The following is a 23,840-nucleotide window of genomic DNA, read 5'->3' on the forward strand; positions in this document are numbered from 1 at the left end:
TCATAGTAATGCTATAGCATTCAGATGGAGGAGCCCTGTTCATTTTCTCCTCTTACTTTTTGTGATGTGTACCTATTTTTAGCTAGCTTCCTGTCTTGGGTCAAATCTTCAGCTGGGGTGCCACTGTTGATGAAGAGGCTATGCTGGTACGCGTTTACCTGAAGATCTCTCCCTTGCATTTGTTAGGACATGAAAAGGATGGCAAACAGTGGCTGAAATAATGAAATACCAGTTACGTTCTGGCTCCTCCTCTAGTTGGCTTTGTGGGTGGAGAACGTCTGGGCAGGTTAAACTGCAAAGGAGGGGACAACCAACAGGAGGAGAACTGAGAACAGTGGAGCACAACAGACTTGGTTTAACTGCTGGTTCAGGGCGGTGTAGAGATCATTAAAGTCAGCGTACAAGCTTGAGCCGCTACATGTACGTGGTAGCTGAAGACCCTGTTTCAGGAAGCTGCAAATAGGACAGTTTTCCAGAGCGCAGATGCACCAGCCCTGTCCCTTTCCCTGCCTCCCAAGGGCTAATTTAAAACCTTGAGTCATCCACCGGGCAGGTGGAGAAGCCAACAACCTTTGCATCTGCACCCTCGGGTCCCCTCTCCAGTTTCTTACTATTCTGCTGTCTTCACATGTTTTGTGGTACTGTTGTACTTAGAATAATGAGCTTATCCTGGCCACTGTGTACCCGTATGCTGCTCTGTTCTGCCCTTAACGCTTATCTTAAATAAGTGACCAAGAAGGCTCACAACTCTGGTACAATCTCCATTATGTAACTTCTCATTTTAAGTTAGATTTCAGGTTTTTATTTCAAATACAATTTTTGTAAGCTAGAAAAAATAATAATTTTTTGCATCTTTCCCCAATAGTAATAATTTGAAGAAAAGTGTCATACTTAAAAAGATTTTTTTTTCCTTACCTTCTGACAAGTGTTACTAACAAGTTCTTGAAGCAACTGATGGTGTCCCTCTAGGTCCGTTCAAACTTTTTATGATTTAACAATCTATTAAGAACCTGTAGTTTGGATAGGCCTATTTTTCCAAAGAACTATTTTTTTACCTCAAAATTATTGCAGATATTTATTTCTTAGATCTTTATCCAACTCTATCAATGTTATGGATTTTTAAAGCTTAAAAGCAGACATAGTTTGCACTATAACTGTACAGTGTGAGGACTGTATTTCACTTTCCTCAGCTGCCTGCAATCAGCTAAAATAGTTTTAGCTGCTCAAACTTTAAGTAGAGAGAGCATGGTAACTTTCACCCAGAAAAGGAATTACTTCAAACAGGTCTGGCTTTCTTTTCCCCCCCCAGAGAACAGGGAAAAATATAAAACTCACTTGCCACCTTAATTGAGATTTATTCAAAGTGCTATTTTAGCCTGGGACAATATAGTAACCAAGTTACAAGGTAATGTGATAGAATAGTAAAAGAAGTAAAATACGCTAATTGCCCCATAACTGGGCACTAAAACTGTTTACAGTTGAGATTTGTACAAGCTAGGGAGTAAATTTGAAGTTAAAGGTCTCATAGCAATCTTAATTCAGCTGTTTTATGTGTATGGAGTATTTCAGTGTTTCATCATAAGAACCTCCAAGTCCAACAGCTCTCTTATTCTGTGCTGCCACTGGTTGTATGTGTAGGCTTGGTAAGATGTCATTCACGCTGTTGGCTCAGGTTGTGCGGAATTTAACTGGAGTCGTGTTTTCACATTTAGACAAACAAGATGAGAAAAGACAAGATGCAAAGAGATGGTAGCATCAATCCAATATACTTCATTCAGTTCTCTCCTCCACAAACCATAGTTCAAACCCTTTATGCCAATTAGGTGCAAAACACTGCTCAATCAAATGCAAAAAGCAGTGCCAAGAAGCAGGAACAAGCAATGTCTCCAACTGGCAGATACCTACAAGTAACAACTGATGCCTGAATGAATCATTCTGTGTGGAAGAAAACAGTGGAGGTCAGGGTTGCTCTTGCTGCCTTAGGGACTAATAATTTTTTATGCTAAAAAAATTATCAGTGGATAAGCTAATCTGGTGTCACATCCTGTGATTTCTCAAACTTGCAAGTTGCAAGTATGTCCAGAAGATGTATAAAGCAGCTGTTGTACATTTGAAAGGCTGTATAGCACAGTATCAACTGTCAACACTTGCACAAATACTAAACCATTGACAAGTTAGGGTTTGTACATGTGGGGTTTTTTGGATTTTATTAAAACTCACTTTTCTGTAGTATTGGGATTTTTTTTAAAGGTATCTCTTAAGTAGTGCTTCTGCTATCCTCAGGAGGAAAAAGGTTGCATAACTGTTAGCAACAAAGTGTAAGTCCCATATTTTTTCACCTGTTTTGTGGTGGTGATGGCAGTTGGGATTCTTTAAACAATGTGATAGCTATTTTTAGCAGAACACAAATCTGCTGCTGGAACTTGTGTGTTAACTGTTGCATATATTGCTTAGTCTTAAGCAAAACCAAAACCTGTGATGCGGTGGATCTGATCTTTATTTACTCTTTTAAACCACTTTGTAATGTTGATTAACAGCCTGGAACAGCTTTGCTATCTCTCTTGATATCTGGGAGACCTGATTTTTTTCCCAACAGTCGCTGCACAAGCTTTGCTAGTTCTACCAGATGATGAGAGAAATAGGAGAATTATGTTGTTCTTGCTTTTTGCTGATTTCATTCTCTTCCCTGTTACACCTCTGGAGTTACACCGAGTAGACAGTCTAGTAAGATGCTTAGAGAAATTAAGGCTTCTTTCACTTCCATGTTTGTGTTAGTGATCTGTTGGGTTTTCTAATTTAGTCAGTACAGAAGGATAGGAAATCCTCCTAACACATCCTTCAAACCTGGATATTGCACTCTCTTAGTTCTGGTTTTCGAAATGTAGTTTTTGCAAGCAAGAGCTTTTGTGCAGAGAACACCATCAAAGCTTTGGCTCTGTTTCTTTTTATTCATTCCCCAGACTGCAGCAACCAGAAATTCCACTTCAAAGCAGCTCCTGAATTTGTTTTTTCAAAATGTAGCCACGTAGCTTTTGTGAAAGCAAAATTTGCCCTTTTTTGCTTAACAGCATCAAACATACAAGATTCTGGTTTTTAACTGAATATATCAAGGATCCAAGGAACAGAGCTTTGAAAGAAACTTCACATTGGTACTCCCAACTGTGTAGGCTTTCCTTTAATTATAAAGGATGCAGTTCCTGAAGTAAGCATTCCTGATTTTCCTGTTTTGCACTAGCCCGTTTAAAACTAGATTAGGCTACAGAGGAGATCCTTCCTTAGCAAGGAGGTGATTAGATTTCTTTACTTGGAGTATTTAATTTCCAAGATGCAGCGGAAATTTCCAGTTTTCTAAAATACCTTTATTTTATTGTTAGATTGACTTTTATGCCCTCCTAGAGCAAGGGCAATGATTCCTGTTTTGTCAATGAAAATAATATTGGCAGTGCTGGTGTAGGGATAGGCATCTGGGAAGAAGCAGGGTCTTTTCACCCTAGGTTGGGCAGAATATCGGTGGCTCGGCTGTTGTCATTTCTCACTTGACGCATCTTGCTCCTTGCTTGGTGCTGTTATGAGCAGTAAGGGGAAAAAAAAAAGCTCTGAGCTCAGCCCTCAGCAACAGGAGGTTCAGGCTGGGTAGGCTTTCGAGTTTCTCGTTAGAGCTGGTCCCAAATCAGGACAAGCTGCGCCTTTGCATATGCTACCTATTCTTTGGAAGCAGGGTGTGTGAGGGGAGAATTTATGCAAACTACAAAGATCGGCTGCCTTTGAAATCCAGTATCTACAGCCCTGGAACTGGTTGCTACCACTTGTGGTTACACTGGAACACATGCCTTTGTGGTAACCAGCTCCTGACAAAAGTAAGTGTCCTCTAGTTTTACGCCGATGTACTAGGGAAACAACCTGGGTCCCAAGGACTGCAGTCAGTGCTTCTCAGAGGAGAACGTTTCTCAGCAGCATAAATGAGCCTGTTGCAAAACACGCTCCGCTCACCCAAGTGATAAGAAACTGGTTCTCCTGTTTCCCACTCAGATTTTGGGCACTATGTGAGAAAATGCCTGTTTACCTTGCCATCACTGCTCATAGCCCCTGGGTGGCAGAAGGGACAGCTGAAGGACTTCTACCTATTTATTAGTCCCTTCCACAAGAGGAGCTGTGGTGGATGCCTTCCCTTTCCCACTCATGCTACGGGCACTTGGAAGAGATGTTCTCAGTGTAAGATTGTATGGCCAAAGGGTTACTGACCTTCCTAACCTGTTAGGATTTAACAAGTTGCCAAAAATCTTTGTGTTAAAACCAAAACTAAACAGTACAGATTACATAATTTAAAATATATGCAAATGCTTGAGGTTGGTCTACATGTAATATGCCAGAACAATAGCCCTTGTAGGGGCAAAACCTTTTTTTTCCAGAAAAAGTAGCATGCAAACAATAATGGGAAAATGTTCTCTCTCATGGCACTGGCAATGTGCCTTTAACCTGGTGTGGTCTGACAGCAGAGTTTGCTCTCTTCTGGCCATTCAATCTCTGCCTGGTGAGTTGACATAGATGTGGGATTAAGGGTTCTGAGAAGTCACTCTGCCACAATTGTCCCAGGCAGCTGGTAAGCGGACGGAGGAGAGATTAGCAAATGGCAGCTATGTTTTTTCTAACAGACAAAGCTTGCTAGAAACAAATTACTTGTGTGCTTTCTATCTGTCTCCTTTTCTCCATCCTCTGGCCTCCTCTTTTACGATTTACACAGCTTTTGTTTAGGGTCAAAAGGATTCAAAGCAAATAATTTAGAATGAAGTGGTCAAATCATAATGTGGAGAAAGCTGATAGTGAGGATTAGCATTTGGGACAGTGGTTGCTGTACGTGTGGTGAGTAAACCATAGAGCTAGATTATTTGTATCGATGATGCTGTGGGAGCATTGAAAGAACCTTTTTGGCAGAGGGGATGGGCTAATAGGTGGGTTCATCTTTAAAAGTGTAATTGAGTTCCAATACTAATTTTAATCAGGGTTTCTAGGAAGTAGCAAGTATGTTTGTGGAGAAGGAGATGATGCATAAAGCTAGTGCTGAGTTATTCCTGGTTAGCTTGCTTTGAGTGGTGCTTGCTGAGATGGAGACTTCTGTCAGGTGTCAGCTTCTTTTTCATACAGAAGAAACATACGAAGTACGTGTGGGTTTCATGAGAGATTTCTCAGCAAGCTGAAAGGGCCACAGCTTGCTTGCTTGTACAGGAAAAGAGAACCTTGCTTGTATATGATGTATGCGACAAAACAGTATTTATGGAGTTCCTGTGTTTCAGGATCTCTGTGATTTAAGGAGGGATAAAACTACTTAAGCACATGGCCACAGCCGTCAGCCATTTAAGAGCAAAGAGGGCAGAAAGAGAAACTGTAAAATGCTCAGGTCACTGCTGCCCAGGTGTGTTTGGAAGGACTTCCTCACCTTCCAGGTGCTCCAGGAACCTCATGATGAGAACTAAAGCTGAAGGGAGACAGGAAAACAGCCCAACTACTTAAACAGCTGCTATTATGAAGATGGAAATCTCCAAGACTGCCCAGGGAATGGCCTGATTTGCTGTGGTGAAAACATAGGTTGGATGTAGGGTGAACATCCAATTTAAGGGTAATGAAACATAAGAATAGGCTGCAGACAGATGTAGAATCTCATCCACAGTTTTCTAAGAATTACTTGGACAATGTTCATCGGGAGTGGTCTAATCCTGTGTGCAAGGCAAGTCCTGGTGCAAATACAGAGGATTACAGAAGAAAGAGTTTCAGAGAACCCACCTTTCTATGACTCTACTTGGTGTTTGTGAGGAAGGATTCCTACCGAAATCTGTGGACTTTCAATCAGACTCCGAATCCCAGAATTCCCTTAAATTTTAGATTAAGCATGTATTTATGAGTTTAATAGAGACATATTAACTAATTTAAGACCTGAAAAGGTAGTCATAGGGTAAGGCATCTGTGTGTGGAAGCAAAACACGAATTGGTGAAATCCCATGAACACATTATGAAAATACACACTACTGTGTTTTTCTAGGGTTTAAGTGTGGTCTGGGTGGATATTCAGTCACAACCCATCTCACCATAGTCTGACTGTTAGTACTCTTTCCACTGCATTATAATAGACTGGCCTATTTTTATTACCATTACAGTTTGTGATAGTTTGCAATGCACAGCCTAGTTTAAAAATACAGATATATTAGGAAGCAGAACTGTGTAATGAGTCTCTCTCCTGGTCTTCTAGGGCAGTTTGTCTGCAAGCCTTTCTGTCTGACCTAAAATGTCATGTTTCAAAGCCCTGCTTCATTATCATGGCGCCTGCTAGCTGTAGTTAAGGGTCTGTTAGCAGCCCCATTATAAATCCCTACTTCCAGGAGTTTATAATTCAGCAGTAAAAAATTGCCCTAGGCTGAAACTTGGCATATAAAGTCTCGGTGCAGGAACAATTGTGATTTCTCCCTCCTTTATTTTTGCATTTGCTTATACACACACAATTCATTCAGTAGGTTTTTACTGTCCCCTTTTGGCATTTAAAAAGATTAAATGGCTGGGTTATTAATATTTCAATACTGACTACTGTGCATGGCCAGTAAATTGATTCACAGCTCTGTTTGATGGATGCAAGTCACTGTTTCACAGACCTGCTTGCTTAGTGGAAACAGCCCAGTGTGGATTGCAGGGATTGTTCGTTAGCTGTTGATTAAAGTGGGCTTCGGAGCCAGCCGTGTCCGAATCTGGAAAGCCGGTTTGAGTGCACTAAGCTGGGTGTCCTGATCCAGCATGGGTGGAAGCTACGTGTGGCTGCAGGCAGAACTAAAGTTGTGTGGCCCCGGCTCAAATACGGAGGAACATGAAAGGGCCTGAGCTACGATCTGCCCTCAGCATGATTTGATCTTATCACTTGATCCGATATAAATGTATCACTGAGATCTTCGGATGGGATTTCTAGTGCTATGGGGAGACTTGGTTGAAATTCTCCCAGCTCAACTGTTTCCTCATTGAAACTGCAGTTCAGTGAAGTCAGTTATTTCCTTATATCTTTTCTGGTTTACAGGAAATTTTAGTATGGAAAAGGTTGGTTTTTTTTAAATGTATTAGTCCTAGAAATTATAGACAGAATACTTATTTCAGCCTTATGGAAAACATTATAGTAACTTCTATTTTTATTCAATTTTAGAATATTTTTATAGGATATATAACATTTGTACTGTGAAGTCCTTACAACTAAATGAGGGATAACAGAAACTTCTAAATATATAATGTAGAATGCAAAGGTTGAAAATGAGACTTCTACAAGAATGAAATGTTTTTGTTTAAGTGAATTTTTTTTCCTTCAAGAACTGATTTTAGACATTTTGTTCTGATCTAGGATTTGGTCACAGTTAAATCATAGTATTTCTTGCAAATCCCAGAATAAGCTTGCTGTGCGCTGTAATTTTTATACTTGGTCCTTTGCGCAGGTGTTTGCAAAATCAGGATCAAGGTGTATATTGCCATTAGCATATTAAGCAGCAGTAATTCAGCAGTGAAATGTCTTCATTATTACGGAACTGAGTCACCCCCTGGACTTCCTCATTTCTTTTCCACCCTTCCACCCACTTATTATAACTTAAATTTATAATTAAATTAAATACAATTTACAAAGACAGCATAGGGGAGATCAGTTCTCTTCAGCATCTTTTGTCTATTGGTATGATAGATTATAAATTATTATTGTAAAACATTTGACCAGGTACTAAGCAGTCTAGTGTGAATGATTGAAATGAGAGTAGATTAACCCCCCGCTGCAGATTTCAAAGGCTCTGCATTGGTTTATACCACCTCAAAATTTAGCTCTATTATTTTATCTCCTGCTGGATTATAATCCCACCGGCATGCTCTAAAGCAAGGGGTTTTCAACTTCCTGTAACTGATCTTTTTTTTTCTTTTTTTTTTTTTCTCTGAGAAAACTGACACAATTGCACACTTCACTGGCAAGATCTGTTTGCTCTTGATTTAGTCTGGGACACCTGAGCATCCCTACAGTGTCTGCAGGTTCTCTGTAGAGTGCCAGGACAGCTTGCTCTTGTGGGACTCGAGCCTCGTCTGCTATTTGCTTGTACCTTATCTTTAGGAAATGTCCTGCCAGCTGAGAACCACTGTTCAACACAACAAAACTTCAATGTGTTTTATTTAATGCATTTTCTTTTTAATATATTAGGAATAATTTTTAATTATCGTTTTATTTGCTTAGCATGGCGCACATATTAAAGACACTCAACAGCTGGTTCTGGTGGGAGAATATCTGGATGCCCGTCAATGTCACATGGGCACATTTTGTAGACCGTGATGGACTTGTCTTTCCAAAACCACATCAATTATATGCCACAATACCATATGCTTTTGTATTGCTGATTATCCGATTCTTCAGTGAAAGGTAAGAAACAAACACAATTTTATGCTAATGTTAATCCTCATTAATGCTAAAAATTTTTGAAAAATAAGGTATCTTTAGGTCAATGTTCTTACGTTTTTATAAAGGAGGATTAGCTGGTGGTTTACTAGAAAGATCTAGTACAGATAATATGGCAGGAGAAAAACTGAGAAATATTTTCCTTCTAGATTGGACCACAGCCACATGTACCTAATAGTGAAAATATTTCCATCTAGCTTTTCTAGATCAACGTTTGGATAATTCTAATTATCTCCTTTCACTAGAGATACAATTAATCCAAAACCATTTGGGTTTCCTTTTGCTTTTTCTCCTTCGGTGGAAGGGTAGAGGTATTTGTCCTCCAAACCAAGCATCTCCTTTTGTTTGGTCCTCCACCAGAACATTTGTCTGAGGCTGATAGATCCCAGGTGTCTAGCTGTTGCAAAACTGGGCAGACTGGAGGGATCTCACAGTTTCATGTAAACATTTTATGGAGATCTAGTAATGCTGATTCTCTCCCCCCCCCCGCCCCCCCCTTTGGCACTGAAAGATGGATTGCTTCTGCAGCTGGAATCTTATGGGACAGGCACGAGGTTGGGTCCACAGAGGAAAGCTACAAATATATTAAGATTTGCAGTGCTTTGACTTATTTATTTGTGCATTTTTTGCTTGACTTTCTTTTTTTTGCTCTAAAGAACGTGATTAGTAGGTTTTTTTAATTATTTCAGGATAGAACGAGGAAATTTGGAATGTCGTAAGTTGGACAGACTTAAAACAGAACCAGATAAGATCATTCATGTTAGAGATCAAAAGTAATTTGGATCATATGTCTATAACCATTCACAGCGTCTCCTGAGTAAATGCTTGCCCAACTGTGTCTCACTGCGCTGCTATTGGAAATCGCTCGTGTGAATAATTAGCCCACACATCTGGCCTGCAGTGAATCTGTCCATGAATGAGGAAAACTGACCGCTGCTATGAGTTATAAGGAATCAATTGCTGATATCAGCAGGAGTGAAGGCGGGCTTTTTCAAAAGGCCTGCCCAAGTAGAAGAGCGAAGCATTTGGCATGCTCTGCAGCAATTTGTATTGGAAAATGGAAGAGAAAGAGAAGCCTTCAGTCTCTGGGGGAGTTGCTGTGTGCCGCAAGCCAAATCCAGTGTCTTGGGCAGTGGTAGCCTGGTGAAGCAATGTGCTAAGTGACTATCTGCCACTAGGAGAAAGTATCCCGGTAGCAATCTTTCAGCTCACACGGAGAGAGCATCTGTTCTGGTTTCACTCTCCCTTAACTGTTGCTTAACTCCGATATGCCTCTGAAAAAAACAAGGACACAAAAATCAGCATCTTTCCTTTAGTTTTATAGCATTTCTCGACCACATACTTGAGTCCTTGGGTCTGCTTTTTTGCATAACTGCTAATATGCTATGGTTCTCTCTTGGGATTAGCTAGAGGGAGATTCCTTTCTCTTACAGTGCACTGTCATATCCCATGGCAGATTAAATTGCTTCAGATTTATTTTCTTCATATCCTGGCATGAGAATAGCTAAGGTCTTGTAACTGTGTTGTATTTTTAAAATTTTTCACGGTATGTCTTTTCAGATATGTTGCTATACCTCTAGCAAAAGCCTTAGGTATAAAGAATGCAAGACGTGTGAAGCCACAGCCTAATCCGGTTTTAGAGAGTTATTTCCGGGAGTGCTCAAAACATCCATCCCAAGTAAGGATTCTCATTCTTTTAAACTAGTTTTGGTTTTGGAAAATCCCAAGTCTTACTGTTTGAATCAGCTATCAGCAATGACATCATGGGATGAGTTCCAGCTGATTGACAGATGACTTAATTTATTTGGGTTTTTGTTGCTGTTCTGCTGACAAGGGTATATAGCATCCAAACCAGAAAATACGTTTAAGATGTTTAATTTTCTGGCATGCTGTCCTAGGTTAGACTGTTAATATTATTTCCAGTGAACATCAGTGTTCCATCTTTAACTCATTCTGCCTGGAGAAAACATCAGCTGACATCTGTTGTTGGAAAGTGGTATCATATTTATTGCAAGCAATAATATTGGAACACTGGCATGGAAGCCTTTTGATCAGTTATATTGCTGCATACTTAATCCTGGCTTATGTGAGAAAGAAAAGCAATCTTTCTATTACCTTGCTGTTTGTTTTTAAATTTGAACAAGAAAAAAAAGATAGCCAAAGTTTACCATCTCAAAAAATGAGGCAACTTGATTGTTGATGGGAAACAGGTACGTTGCTGTGAATGCAGCCGCAAAAAATTCACTTACCTGAGTACAGATACCAAACAATTGCAGTGTTCCTACGCTGTTTTTTGAAAAGCAGTATGTGCTTTCTAGTAATGAGGGATATTGATAGTTATTGATACGTGGAACTTTGCTTTCTATCCCTAACTCTGCTATTCTCTTACTGTGTCTTTTGCCTGATATCATCAGGAATAGATGTATTCGTGTTCACATATGAGCTCTTCTCTATCTGGGCAAGTATCCTGATCCCTGTGTCACACCTTCCTTCTGTATGAGTACAGTTTGACAATTAATCTCTGAAAGGAAGCACAGCACTTTTATACTTGTCAGTACATGGGAAAGATTCAGACTGCCTCCTTTACATGGCCAGCTTGAGGACCATTGCGCCTGAGGATGCATGCAGAGGCCTGGTTGGCAATTGAGGGCATCTAGGCTCCATTGTCCGTCAAAACAAAGTCAGTATTCCTGTGTGGCAAGTAGAGAGCTCTGCAGCCAGCAGGATGGGCTGAACACAGAGGCTGTTTGCGCTCCTGCCCTCCCTGGCAGCTGAAGTGCCTTTGCTCACATACCAGAGCTTTCTCTGAGGGTAGGAGACTAATTGAACTGGACTTACCTTGGTGGAGCCAGCGCTGCTGCCACCCGCTATTTGCATACTAGCCTTGCGGGGAAAGAGCTTCCTCAGGGATGAGTCGAACTCTACCTCCGTGCCTGCAGCAGCCCCAGGGGAGGTCAGCCCACACCTTCTGCACTTGAGAACGGAAGAGAGGGAGGAAGCCTACAGGTTGCTGCACGTGGGCACCGAGCACCCAGTGATGCAAGAGTCACTCTGCCTTGTGCTTAGCATGTGCTAGCATGGCTGCACGGCAGAGATGCTTCACCTTCAGAGCACACATAAAGCAGACACACCTGACTGTTGCACTTGAATGGATGGATGCATTTCTAGGCTATGCTCTAGCCCTAATTTATTTTTAGGTGTCAAAAGGCAGTCTGGATTTTGCTCAGTAAGATTGACTTGCCCTGTACCACAGAATTACACTGGATTTGAGGACAGAGCTCAGGTCACCTTAATTCCAGGCCCGTGTCTCACCTGTGAGACTCATTTAAATATAATCTAATAATTATAATTAGGTAAGATATTAGATACGATGTCCACACATGTTGATACGTGGCACTTCCCCTCTCCAGGCCAACCTCTTGCTTAGCAGTAGAAGTTGCATCTTTGAAACTATCAGAAGCCACCAGAAAGACAATAGCACAGTTTGTCGATCAGTACATCTCATGCCTGCTTTATTTATATAAATTAGTGTCTTGAAAATCCAGACTTTCTGTGAGTGTCACTCAAAAATTAAACCAGGAAGCCTGCAAGGTACACCCCCATAGATAGTTATCTTAGTAATTTTTTTAAATGAAGACCTTACAACAGTGGGAAGCTGATCTGTGAACTACAAAATAAATGAAAATGACATTGGATTACATCTTGTTGCTAACACTATTCAATTTTTTTCAGTCAGAGATTCAAGGCCTTGCCAAAAAGTGCAACTGTACGGTCCGTTTGGTGGAAAAGTGGTTTAGGAGACGGCGAAACCTTGAGATCCCAACAGTGCTTCGGAAATTCCAGGAAGCTTTGTAAGAAAAGACAATGCTTTTGATTATTATGGATTTTACTGTTTTGAAAAAAAAAAATGATTGAGGTCCTCAGGTGCCGCTTAAGGGGGACTCATTTCCAGAAAGCTGGATCTGTCTGAGTAGGGTTTTGGTTTATGCATATACAAACTGAAAAGATCTAGTAGCACTTCTCCAAATGGTGTGACTTAAAAAGATTAGGTTAACAGCTTCTCCTGAAAAAAACCTCAAAAATATTTTACAGTTTTCTTCATTGTGTAATAATGGACTTATTTGTAGGCTCCTGCTACATAGTGCTTAATGAAAACATGCAGAGAATAAGAAAATATTTTTCTGGCTGCCAGTAATCATCAGGGAACAGAAATGCTTACTCACTCTTGTTTATATATGGATGCATACTGTTATCTTGGGATACTGTTATGTGTACAGAAGTCAGTTCAAGAGCAGGAATCATGGCATCCTAACTAAGTGGCGGGTGTCACAGCTTGAACATGGGGTACTGCGCAAAGCATGACCTCAAATATGCTGATGAGAGTGGGCCGTTGAGCAACTGAGTGATAACAATTAATATGTAAAAAGTTTTGAAACCTCCTGCATATGATTCAAAACTGGAAAAGCGTTCAAGAGTATGATTTTTCACACGTGTGAGAATTTCCCCATACCTAAACATTTTACTATTTAACTATTCCAGTGTTATCCAAAATCTCATACAAATTGCAAGTCCCCAAATGGCTTTACTTACATAGCTCATCCCTTTTGGATACTGAAATTAACTGTACCAGTGTAAAACACTTCCCTAATATCCTGTGTATTTGGATTTTTGACTAGCGTGATTACATTGGCAAAAATTCAAATGATTGTAATATTTAACATCTTTTACTATAGCCTAGCTTAAGGAATGAGGGTTAACAGTACATCTACAAAGCCCAAAGTTGAGTACTTTATCAAGATTATTTTCAGTCTGAATCAATATGATAATGATTTGATGATGTCCTCTGTTGGGCAAAAATCCAGTTGATAGATAGAGATGTGTCGCTCTGAAGCCTAAATGAGTTGACTAAACTGGCCTGGCAAACAACATCCATGGTTTATTTCTGATGTTCTTTTGTGGAGCAGTTACCTTTGTTTTACAAGTGACAATAAGATTTCCTGCTATTGATAAAAGACCTATCCGCCATGGATGCGTGTCTCTAGTAATACACAGCCAAAGACTGAAATTAAAACTTGCTTGGCAGCTCGAGTGAGAATGAAGCAAACAGGTTTCTCTTGTGCAATTTTGTGAACCTTGCTCTGCTCTTTGTCAGTGAATTTAATTGGATATAATTATCAAGGCAACAAATGAGGAACAGAGTTATTACATGCTAGTAGCCAGTGTTACGAGCATTATGAAATTTTTGAAAACCTGCAATCTCTAGGATCACTTTTCTGAATCACAAGGAAAATCTGATGAGCCAGATTTAAACCATACTTAAGCTATTAGTGCTCCCAGTTAAGCAACACTGGGGTTTGGAAAGCCCTTTGCATGAAACCTTCCCTGCTTTAAAAGACTTACCAGCCTTTAACTTCACCTACTAAATTCTTTTTTGTTAAACTCAGTTCAAGAGAAAAGATTCCTGAAGTTAAATCAGAAAATCCTTTTGCGTAGCTATTGTTCAGTGCTCTCCCTGGTGGCCAGGTTCAGAGCTTAAAAGGCACTTGGGTAAAATTTGGTGAATTTGGATGAGTTTTACTTTAGGTTTTGTTCACCAAATTCATAAAGAAGCTTGGCTAAATGCAAAATGAGGTAGTGCTCTGGCAGTCTTGCACGTATAATGAGTTCATCTGAAGCACTGAGTGTTTATTGCCAAGTGTGTTCAATATATGTTTGTAGGGCTAGGGACTAATGGCACAGTCTTGTTAGATGCTCTGGGCTTTGGATCTGATTCAGAAAACTGCTTAGGCTTTCCAATCAACACAGAATCTATATCCACTGGACTACTCGCACCTCCCTTGCTTGAAATAAGAGGCATGAGGGCAGAATCAGCCCGTGTAAAATGTCTGTCCCGTGCCATGGTGGTGGTTTTCCTAGCATCTCTTGGTTAACTCTGAGCCAGGTATTACTTGTGGGTTCCACTCTCCCCTTCCATTTGCTCTCCTAATTTCCACCGTTTACCTTTGAATTTTTCTGTCTGTGCGGTGGGTGTTCTGAAGTGTTATTTTCAAATCGCCTGAGGAAAGATGCTTTAAAGTTGAAAAGTAAAATGATTGTTTATTACCAGTGTATCAAGTAGCAATTTTATAATTGTTTTCTTGACTTCTTCCACAGGCGTGAGACATTATCTTGTCTAGCCTCCGCCATTCCATGTCCTCATCTTTTGTTTGTTTGTTTTTCTTGTAAAATGCTGGCTCAGTCTTTGAACATCTCATTCTTTCACCTGGGATATCAGCCTCCAGGTAATGTAGGGCTCAGAAAGGAGGAGCTGCTTTTACCAGACAGGTTCTCATCATCTTCTCTCATATGGCACTTCATTAATGTTTACCAAAGGCCACAATCTCATTTTTACACATCTCTCAATCCATTAGTACAGTGTTCCTCTTGAGGCACGCTCTTCTCCTTTTTAGCAAATTTTGGTTTTCTGGGAGGCTGTTTGCTGCTCTCCTCTGGGATACCTCTTGTTCCATAAAATGTTCTCACTGCGTTTGGGGCCATGTGCCTGTCTCTGTGATCACGACCTTTCTTAGCATGTGAAGTCCTGCAGTGTTTTCCTACTGACCTTGATGGGCTGCTCTGGAAAAGGTCAGGCTTGTTCTTGCCAAGGAGAAGAGTGGAAAGGAAAAAGTTTTCCATCACCTGTAGAGGTGGGAGTGGGAAAGCTCTGGATGAGTCTCCAGCCACACCCAGTCCCAGGGACAATACCTCCCACGCAGGCTCCAGAGTCATTACAATGCTGATTGCTGGCTCCAAATCACAGCATCCTGCTCGGACATATATAAGCAACAACATACAACATAGTTTCGGTTCGCTAAGATACACAAGAACTTTTTTCCCTTTGCTGACTTACCAGATTGGTGGTGAAAACCTGAAAGTTTTATCTGCCTTGATGGATATCCATTTAAGTTACAAAAAGCTTAGGTCAAGCTAAATGCTGGCAAACCTAGCCAAAGATTGAGGTTTATAGTTAATTCAGACCCCTGTAGTAAGACATAAACGAATCCAGTAGTCGTTGCTAAAGTCTCATAGGGCTCCCCTGTTTTCAGCGATCAGTGTTAAGAGAGAGCAAAAGAAATTAACCCAGCGATTGAAACAAGTCACTGTTGGCGCTCACAGCATTCACAGTGTTTGATCGGATTGGAAAGTATGTGCCACGTGGCTGAAAGACCTTCTGGAGTCAGGGAACTGCGAGATGCTCTTGTCCACTCACTCTTGTCCACTGCTCGAGTCCAGTGTGAATATTCTAGAGGGATTGGTACAGCAGGACATGTTGGTGTTATCAAACGTTAATTTTTATGGAATTTATTACATTTGCTGTGACGGTTCTCTTGATCAGCTCATGCCTGGCTGGAAGATTACTGCTGTAATCACAATCAAGATATCTGTATTGTGATAATGTAAAATAATTTACTACTTTAGCAATCAGTCAAAGCTTAAGTATTTAAATATTAATAGTTCAGATATAGTTAATATGTGGCAACTGTTAATGTAGAGTGTGAAGGCATGTTTATGTGAAGACTGTGATATACAAAGATTTGCAGGAATTCTGGTTCAGGATGATATCTATAAAAAAAAAATAATGCTTTGCTCTTATTTTTTCATTTTAATTTTGCAGCTGGCGATTTTCATTCTATCTTACATCCTCCATTGCTGGATTTATATTTCTGTATGATGTAAGTTAATCTTTTGAAGGACTGATATGTGGGTTGTGTGTGTTTGGTGTGTTTGGTTTGGGTTGTTTTGTTTTGGTGTGGGTTGTTTTGTTTGGGGTTTTTTTGTTTGGGTTTTTTTTGGGTTTGGGGGTTTGTTTTTTTTTTACAAAATAAGGACTGATTTCTAGATCTTTTTGAAGCCCATTGAAAGCTTCACTGGCTTCAGGGGCTCTTTGGGTTCAGATCTCTGTATGTATGTAATCTAGATGATAGGCTGCGATATGCACTGAGGTTTTACTTAATTTTTAAATTCTCTTTTGAACTTTTATGATAAGGTAATTTATGAGTAATCAGTATTTTTAAGGAAAGTTTTAAGAAGTCACACAGATAGTTTTACTACATGCCTTGTTAACACCTACAAATGCATCACATGGCCATGTTTTTCCTCAAAGGAGGACATAAACCTTTTCTGGCAGCACTTTTGGGGGTCACAGCAATGGTGTATGTCACTGCTATTTATTGAGGTGTTGCTGCTGAGTCAGAAGTTGGGAATAACAGAGTGGTGCTTGTAACTGTGAGCGCTGCCTAGGGTGTCATTAATGCTTCTCCTGAGCAACAGAACAGTTCTCAGCGTGTCTACGTTCATATGGCTCTTCTCCCCAAACACTGTTTATCATCATGAACCGGGGATGTGCGTGGCTGGTAAACACAGCAAAATCTAATCACTGTGGCAACATATCTTGAGTAATTGTAGTAATAAAACACACACCCACTGCTTTGGATGATGAAATGATGAACTGGAATGTTTCAGGTGTCCTGAAAAGAAGCCAAAAAGCTGGGACCAATATAATAAATCTAAGATGTAAGATTCCTTTAGAAATTGCTGGAGAACAGTTATCAAGACTATAGCTTCTTAGCCTGCTCCACTTAGAGAAATTTTAAGTATTGAAGATTTTGAGTTAAGATGACTTATTGTTGCTCAGCTGATCAGTCTCTGAATGATCTGTCTTCCCCAGAAACCTTGGTTTTATGACATATGGCAGACGTGGGTTGGCTATCCATTTCAGGTGAGCTTTTTGGCATTGGGCCATTGGCCTCGAGGCATTCCAAGTATTTCCCCATTGGAAAGGCTAATCCGCAGAAGCGCTTCTCCCTCGCAACGGGCACCACCTAGAGAGGTGTGGTACCAAAGCCTTTTGCCATCGTTTGGTACCTCCTGCTGACTGTTGCTGGACTTCTCCATGATCTGCCTGTGCTGCAACTCAGCCCTCCAGTCTCCACGATTATTTCCACCCATCCCAGGTTACCAGTTGCGCGCAGTAGATGCTATCTGTGTTACGGGTTTCAGTGCAGAACCCCTCAGCTTGCACCAGTCCTGATGATGCTTCAAGACACTGCAGAATAGTGTTACACAGAGGATTATGCTGAGTGATGTGTGCCTGCTGGGCCCTAGTGCTCAGTAGTGCAGGTGGAGGGAGTGCTGCAGTGATTTGGCATAATGCGAGTCCCTGCTCGGGGATCTCTGCTCAATGCTCTGGTTGTTCCCAAGGGTCACGAGGCTCTCATTTCTTCCTGAAATATTTTACTAACAGTCCCATAACAGATGACTCCAAGCAAACTGCCTTCTTGCCCGCTTGCCAGAGGTTCTTCTGTGCCCCCCACTCCTATTTTTATAAACCTGTGGCGCATCACACTGCCTTCTTATTCCTGTCCTACTCAGGGGCCAAAAATAAAAACAATCCTGCCTCCCAGCTGAGTTGTCTCATGGGCCCTGATAACCAAGCCTACTTCATGCCACCCAGGAAATGTATTGAACCAAGGGAGCAACCAAGCTCAGCATCTAGCCCTAAGCAGATGCACAGGACTCTAGCGTAAATAGCTGACATTTTAGTCATGGGATGTGTGAATGTTTAAAATGTTAATTGTTCACCAAAATGGAGGGCTTCACTTATTTGCAGTTGTTTGTGATTAAATGCAGAAGCACTCTGCGTGTAGTTCTCTGACAAAACATAGAAAAAAGCATGCTAAAATTCAGCATGGGGGAGGAACTGCAGAAACTGAGAGTCTGGTCTGAGTAAAGGTTAAAATATTTGGCTCCCACAATATCCTTCTTAATGAAGCCCAGAACAGGGATTTAGTTTAGTTTAATTTCTTTAAGTAAGACTCAGCAGAGGAGCAAAAGAAGTGAGGAAAGGAAAAAAGAAGTAATTTCACTTGGCATTCATCTTTTGCTATTCTCAGTTAACTGTGTTTTTCTTCATTACAGACTCTGCTGCCATCCCAATATTGGTACTACATGGCTGAGATTAGTTTTTACTGGTCTCTCTTATTTACACTTGGGATTGACAACAAAAGGAAGGCAAGTGGTCCTGGTTCTTTGTAGCTAGAACCTCTGTTTCTGTGAGGGAGGAAGAAAATGTTTATAAGGAAAAGCACTGTCCTGATACTGGATTTGGTGCAGCCACATGAGGGCAGCATCAGTCTATCCCTGGCACACCTGCACACATCCATGCTCTCCTGGCTGCCAGGGCATCTATCTCTGTGTGTGTGACAAGTCTTGCTTGTCACTTCATCTGCATGGAGTCCCTCAAGGGCTGTACTTGCTTGGCTCTACCTTTTTTCTTCCCTCCTTCACAGGATTTTCTGGCTCATGTCGTTCATCACTTGGCAGCCATTGGGTTGATGAGTGGCTCTTGGTGTGGCAATTACGTGCGTCTTGGAACACTGGTGATGTTTGTGCACGACACTGCAGATTTCTGGCTCGAGGTAACCTTGCCCTCCATCTTTTTTTTTTTTTTTTGCTTATTTGTTTTGGGTTTTTTGTTGGTGTGTTTTGGGGGTTTTTTTGGTTGTTGCCCAAGTTACGTTCAGTGACGTTTTAATCGTTTTGCCACAAGTTTCATACGATCCCTTCCTGTCCCTACAGAGACACGGCTTCACAGATTCATATATTGTAAGATAAAAAATAACTTCTAGATAATTTAAGATGATACTCTGTTACAGAATTCATTATGAGAAAAGAGCAGAAGAGATGTTCTTCAGTACAGAACGGGGACTGGAAATACAGCTCCCCCCCTGGATTATTCTTGTTTCACTGTTAAAATTAGACCATGCTGGCTAGCCTGTGAACAACTTGTCATGATACCAATTCTCAAGCAAATTTAGCAGCCAAAGTTTTGGCTACTTCTCCAAACTGGCTTAATTTTGTCAGCATTCACACCCCTGTGTTGGCCCAGGGTGTACATCTACATTATAGACTTCTGGCTGGAAACACTCAAGCTGTCCCTGAACAAGATATCACAGGTATCTACTGGCAGAAGAAAACTTTCTTCCTCTGGACTGAAGGGGAAGTCCCTTCCCTGAACTTAGTATCAATGTTTAGAAATGTTTAAGATTAAGAAGGGTCCTTTTCTGCACACAACACTGTGGTCATAAAGACTTGCTGCTGGGTTTCTTGGAAGACAAATGCACACTGTGTTTCCTTCAATAGAGTTATCCTGGTTTTATAACACCAAGATTGAGAGCATAGTTTCATCATCTCTTTTGGTGGCAGTGCCAGTGTAAGCAGCCCTTGTAGGCTGTTGTCTGTTCATTTCTGCTCCTGATACTCTATCCATTGTATTGGAACAACTAATTGTGGGGTCATGCAGTTGGGAATGGTCCAGATTAAGCGCATACATACAGGTTTTTGCTAGGTTAGTTTTAATCCTGAACTGCTTTGTGGTCCAGTTAAGTGTGTGGCCTTACAAACAGTTGAGCTGACAACTGGTAGGACAGCACTCAGATGGAAACTGAAGCTGGGTACCAGAATAACTTAATTCCGCCCTGCCACTCAAAAGTTTGTCAAACTGCTGTTTAAAACTTAGGCTTGGCACCTGAAGCTTTGTTCACACTTGAGAACAGCTGTTTCATTCAACAGTGCCCAGGGTGATTCCTAAATGAAGCATGGAGAGTTGTACAGTTCAGCTAGGGGAGAAGCAGGAATTATAATTTTTATTAGTGGGATAGAGACCAACGCTAGGATGTCCACCTCTCAAAAAGGAAAAAACAGAAGCTGAATTAGGCACAGAGAAGGGTCAGTAACGTGCATGCACCAGAATGCCTGTGTATAAGGGGTCACTGCTGCTCCTGAGCATGCAGATGTGGCCAGCAGCTTCTCTTTGATCCAGCCCATTTTGAATCTGGTACAGGAATGGAGGATTACCTCTGTTTTCAAGAGCACTTTCTGTTTTCACGACACTTATATTCTGGTCGGAGAGCTGTTCTTTAGGCCTTTGATACAGAGTTCTTTCCTTTAAGATGAAAGGAGAAATATAAACAAAGAATCTGTTTTGATACTGGTTTATTAGGTATCAACAAACTGATTGCTTTACATGTCAAACAGGGAGGAAATTTTCTTCCTGCAGAGGTGGAAGATGAGTCCTTGCTTATGAAAATGCAGAAAGGAACTTATTTCAGAGAATATTTGTAATATGTTTGGTTTTTATTCAATGCAGGCAGCCAAAATGTTTAATTATGCTCACTGGGAGAAAACCTGTAATATGCTCTTTATCATCTTTTCTATTGCATTCTTCATCACAAGAATCATCCTGTTCCCCTTCTGGTAAGCAACATTTAATGTAGTCACAGGCTTTTATTTAATTCCCATTTCCATTGAGAGCTTAGTATTGGTTGTGATGGGAAAAAGAAAGGAATGGATTGTACTTTAAAGAGCAGAAGCAGAACTTTTGTTATTGTTGGCTACTAAAGGCCAGTGAGAAGAGTTGACAAAAACTGTCATTTTCTTTAAAAATTTAATTTAAGTAAAAATAGTTTTTAAATGAGCCTTTTGAAAATATGCTAACCTAAACAAAGGCTTTTATGTGTTATTTAACTTATTTTTATAAGTTGTAGTTAAATGCTGTGAGCTCCTGCATTTTTGAGGGGATTGAGCTACCTAACTAGGAGAAATCATTTTCCCTTTAATTCCATCCCACCTGCTGTAGCTGCAAAGTCAGAGTACACTGTAATTCCTATATGATTGCAGTTACTTTTTTGTAGAGCCTTCTTTTTGCTATCTAGTTCTTGGGTAGTATCTCGCCTCACTCACTTACATGAGGAGCATTCAGAAAAGTTAAGGTGAACCAATTAACTTATGAAGTCAATGCAAATAAATCATAACCTGCTAAATACTCGCATGACTTTGGAGTATCTGCTTTGGGGTATCCACATGGGTGCTTAGTGTGCTTAATGCTTAACATGTTTAGCTCTTAAAAAGTGTTTAATGTGTTTCACATTCACGGTTTCATTGACTTGCTCTAGTTTGCCTTCATGTCCCTCCCTGCATGCGGACAAACCCTTAGAGACTCAAGCTGGTTAAATTAATAGTTCTGAACATTGATCAACACAAGGTTTTAATTTCCTGTAGTATTTTCTTTCAGAAATGCTGATGTCTTTTACTTTCTTGTTGTTTTTTGATTAACTATACAAGTGGTCTCCAATCGTTTTGCTCCACTGAGTTTCTCGTTCTTGAGTTCTTGAGCTTGGAAGCAAAATGTGATGAGATTAAAGGGACTCCAAAAGCCCCAACTTTATATATAAGTAGTGAAGTCTGAAGATGGACAAAACATATGTTAATTAACAAAATGCCCTGTTGCAAAGCCTGTAGGATTTTCTCTGGAGTGTGGATTTGAGATTAGAAGAATTTGCATTAAAAAAAAATGGCACAGACAACCTCTGAGTTGCATAGTATCTAGACCACACAGAGCTCAAGACTTAGGAAAAAAAAAAGGGGGGGGGGATTTTTTTCTAACCTTATTGTTGTGGGTTGACCTTGGCTGGATGCCAGGTGCCCACCAAGCCGCTCATTCCCCTCCTCAGCAGGAAGGGGTGGGGGAGAAAATAAGATGGAAAAAAACCTTGTGGGTCAAGATAAAGGCAGTTTAATAAAGCAAAAGCAAAGGCTGCGTGCAGAAGCAAAGGAAGACAAAAGAGTTATTCTCTGCTTCCCATCAGCAGGCGATGTCCAGCCACTTCCTGGGAAGTAGGGCTTCAGTACGTGTAGTGGTTCCTCCAGAAGACAAACGTCATAATAACGAATGCCGCCCCTTCCTCCTCCTTTCTCTTAGCTTTTATTGCTGAGCAGACATCATATGGTATGGAATATCCCTTTGGTCAGTTTGGGTCAGCTGTCCTGGCCGTGTCCCCTCCCAAGATCTTGCCCACCCCCAGCCTTCTGGTGAGGGGGGATGTTGGAGAGACAGCCTTGATGCTGTGCAAGCACTGCTCCGCAGTAGCCAAAACTCTGGTGTGTTCTCAACACCCTTCTAGCTACCAATACAAAGCACAGCACTATGAGGGCTGCTATGGGGAAAATTAACTCCATCTCAGCCAGACCTAATGCGCTTATTTAGAATACTTTCATGCAAGACTCGAATTTCTCATCTTCTGAAGTCTATATTTCAATAGAGATGCATAATCTAGTTAAGACGGGGCTTGTTAATTAATCTGTCATCTTTGTAGAGCTTTTTAATATTTTGTGAAATAGGTAATTGCTTTGGAGTGTGAAATTAAGCAGAGAAGGATTCTTGCGCTATAACAGTGACCTTTATTTTTTAGGATTCTTCGTGCCACATTGTATCAACCTACATACTACTCCACGACTCCTGTCATAGCATATTTTTTGTTCAATGGGATGCTATTGATCCTTCAAGGCTTGCATTTGTATTGGGGTTACTTAATTTTCAAGATTTTGAGGAGGTTCATTTGCTTAAAGGTAAGCAATTTTGCTCCTGCAGAAAGATGTGTGAAGTATCATTCAGATGCTATAATACCTCCAATAGATTTACTCAATTTCTTACTGTTTTCCTGAACTTTCGTGTCAGCATTTTTGATAGGGATCTACAAAGTATAAAGATGTTTAAATGTGCTTTCTACCTCTCATTGTCACACCTAAGGTCATAGACCAGAATATCAAAACTTCAGCTAGAGCCGCCTTTGGCCTGTATCTGATGTTTTGCTCTGATAGTAAATGAGAAGTGAGCTCTCCCAAAAACTGAAGCCCTGAGATGGTGCGGAACTCTTCAGAAATTTCTGTGTTCAGACTGCAAGTAATCTTTTCTCACTGGACTTTGTAGGGACATACCGAAAAAAAGAGAGGAGACGTGAGTGATGAGATCTTTAAATACTGCAGAAAACTTGTAGTCAAAGTTCTTCAGGTTTGTCTAAATCTGAGGTCAGCTATACTTGAACACTGGTTTTGGATTACAAAAATCATATGAAGCTGATCTGGTATTACATAATGACACAATGAAATACTGTCATACTCAACTGGAGCAGAGAAACAGTGCAAGTCTGGTGCTGCCATAATCTGCTTTTACCTTGTAGAGAAAATTCACGAGGGGAAAAAGCTATAAAGAAAACTTTGCTGCAATTTAGGTCTTGTTTGATTGCCTAAAGTAGTAACATTTTCACAAGGTCTCTTGTTGTGAAGTGTGCAGTGTGGTGCGGTATAGATAAAACATTTAGCAAAAAGCATTTAGAAAAGGACTTTGGAGAATGTCTCTGTAGATTTGGCATAAGCATTGACAGCCATAAGCATTGAAAGGTGTATTTTGCTAGTTAAGGTGAAACTGAAGTTGTAATATTGAAACATGGTATTTTTTGAGGATCAAGACTCAAAAACTTAATTGAGCTGACTCTGTCCTTTTATCTGAAGCAAT

General features: G+C 40.6%; 1 protein-coding gene across 2 annotated transcripts in view; it reads left to right on the plus strand.

Annotated features, from left to right (window-relative positions):
* The window catches only part of CERS3 (ceramide synthase 3), a 55,099-nt gene that overhangs the window by 9,991 nt on the left and 21,268 nt on the right, over positions 1-23,840 (plus strand). For both annotated transcript variants that reach the window (XM_072870596.1, XM_072870597.1), the window contains 9 exons: positions 8,231-8,413; positions 10,010-10,127; positions 12,182-12,300; positions 16,104-16,161; positions 17,157-17,207; positions 18,407-18,499; positions 18,778-18,906; positions 20,637-20,743; positions 22,738-22,894. In XM_072870596.1, the coding sequence (XP_072726697.1) occupies positions 8,231-8,413; positions 10,010-10,127; positions 12,182-12,300; positions 16,104-16,161; positions 17,157-17,207; positions 18,407-18,499; positions 18,778-18,906; positions 20,637-20,743; positions 22,738-22,894 (1,015 nt within the window). The remainder of the gene's footprint in view (positions 1-8,230; positions 8,414-10,009; positions 10,128-12,181; positions 12,301-16,103; positions 16,162-17,156; positions 17,208-18,406; positions 18,500-18,777; positions 18,907-20,636; positions 20,744-22,737; positions 22,895-23,840) is intronic.

This window comes from Ciconia boyciana, chromosome 8, assembly GCF_034638445.1.
Source record: "Ciconia boyciana chromosome 8, ASM3463844v1, whole genome shotgun sequence".
NCBI lineage: Eukaryota > Metazoa > Chordata > Aves > Ciconiiformes > Ciconiidae > Ciconia > Ciconia boyciana.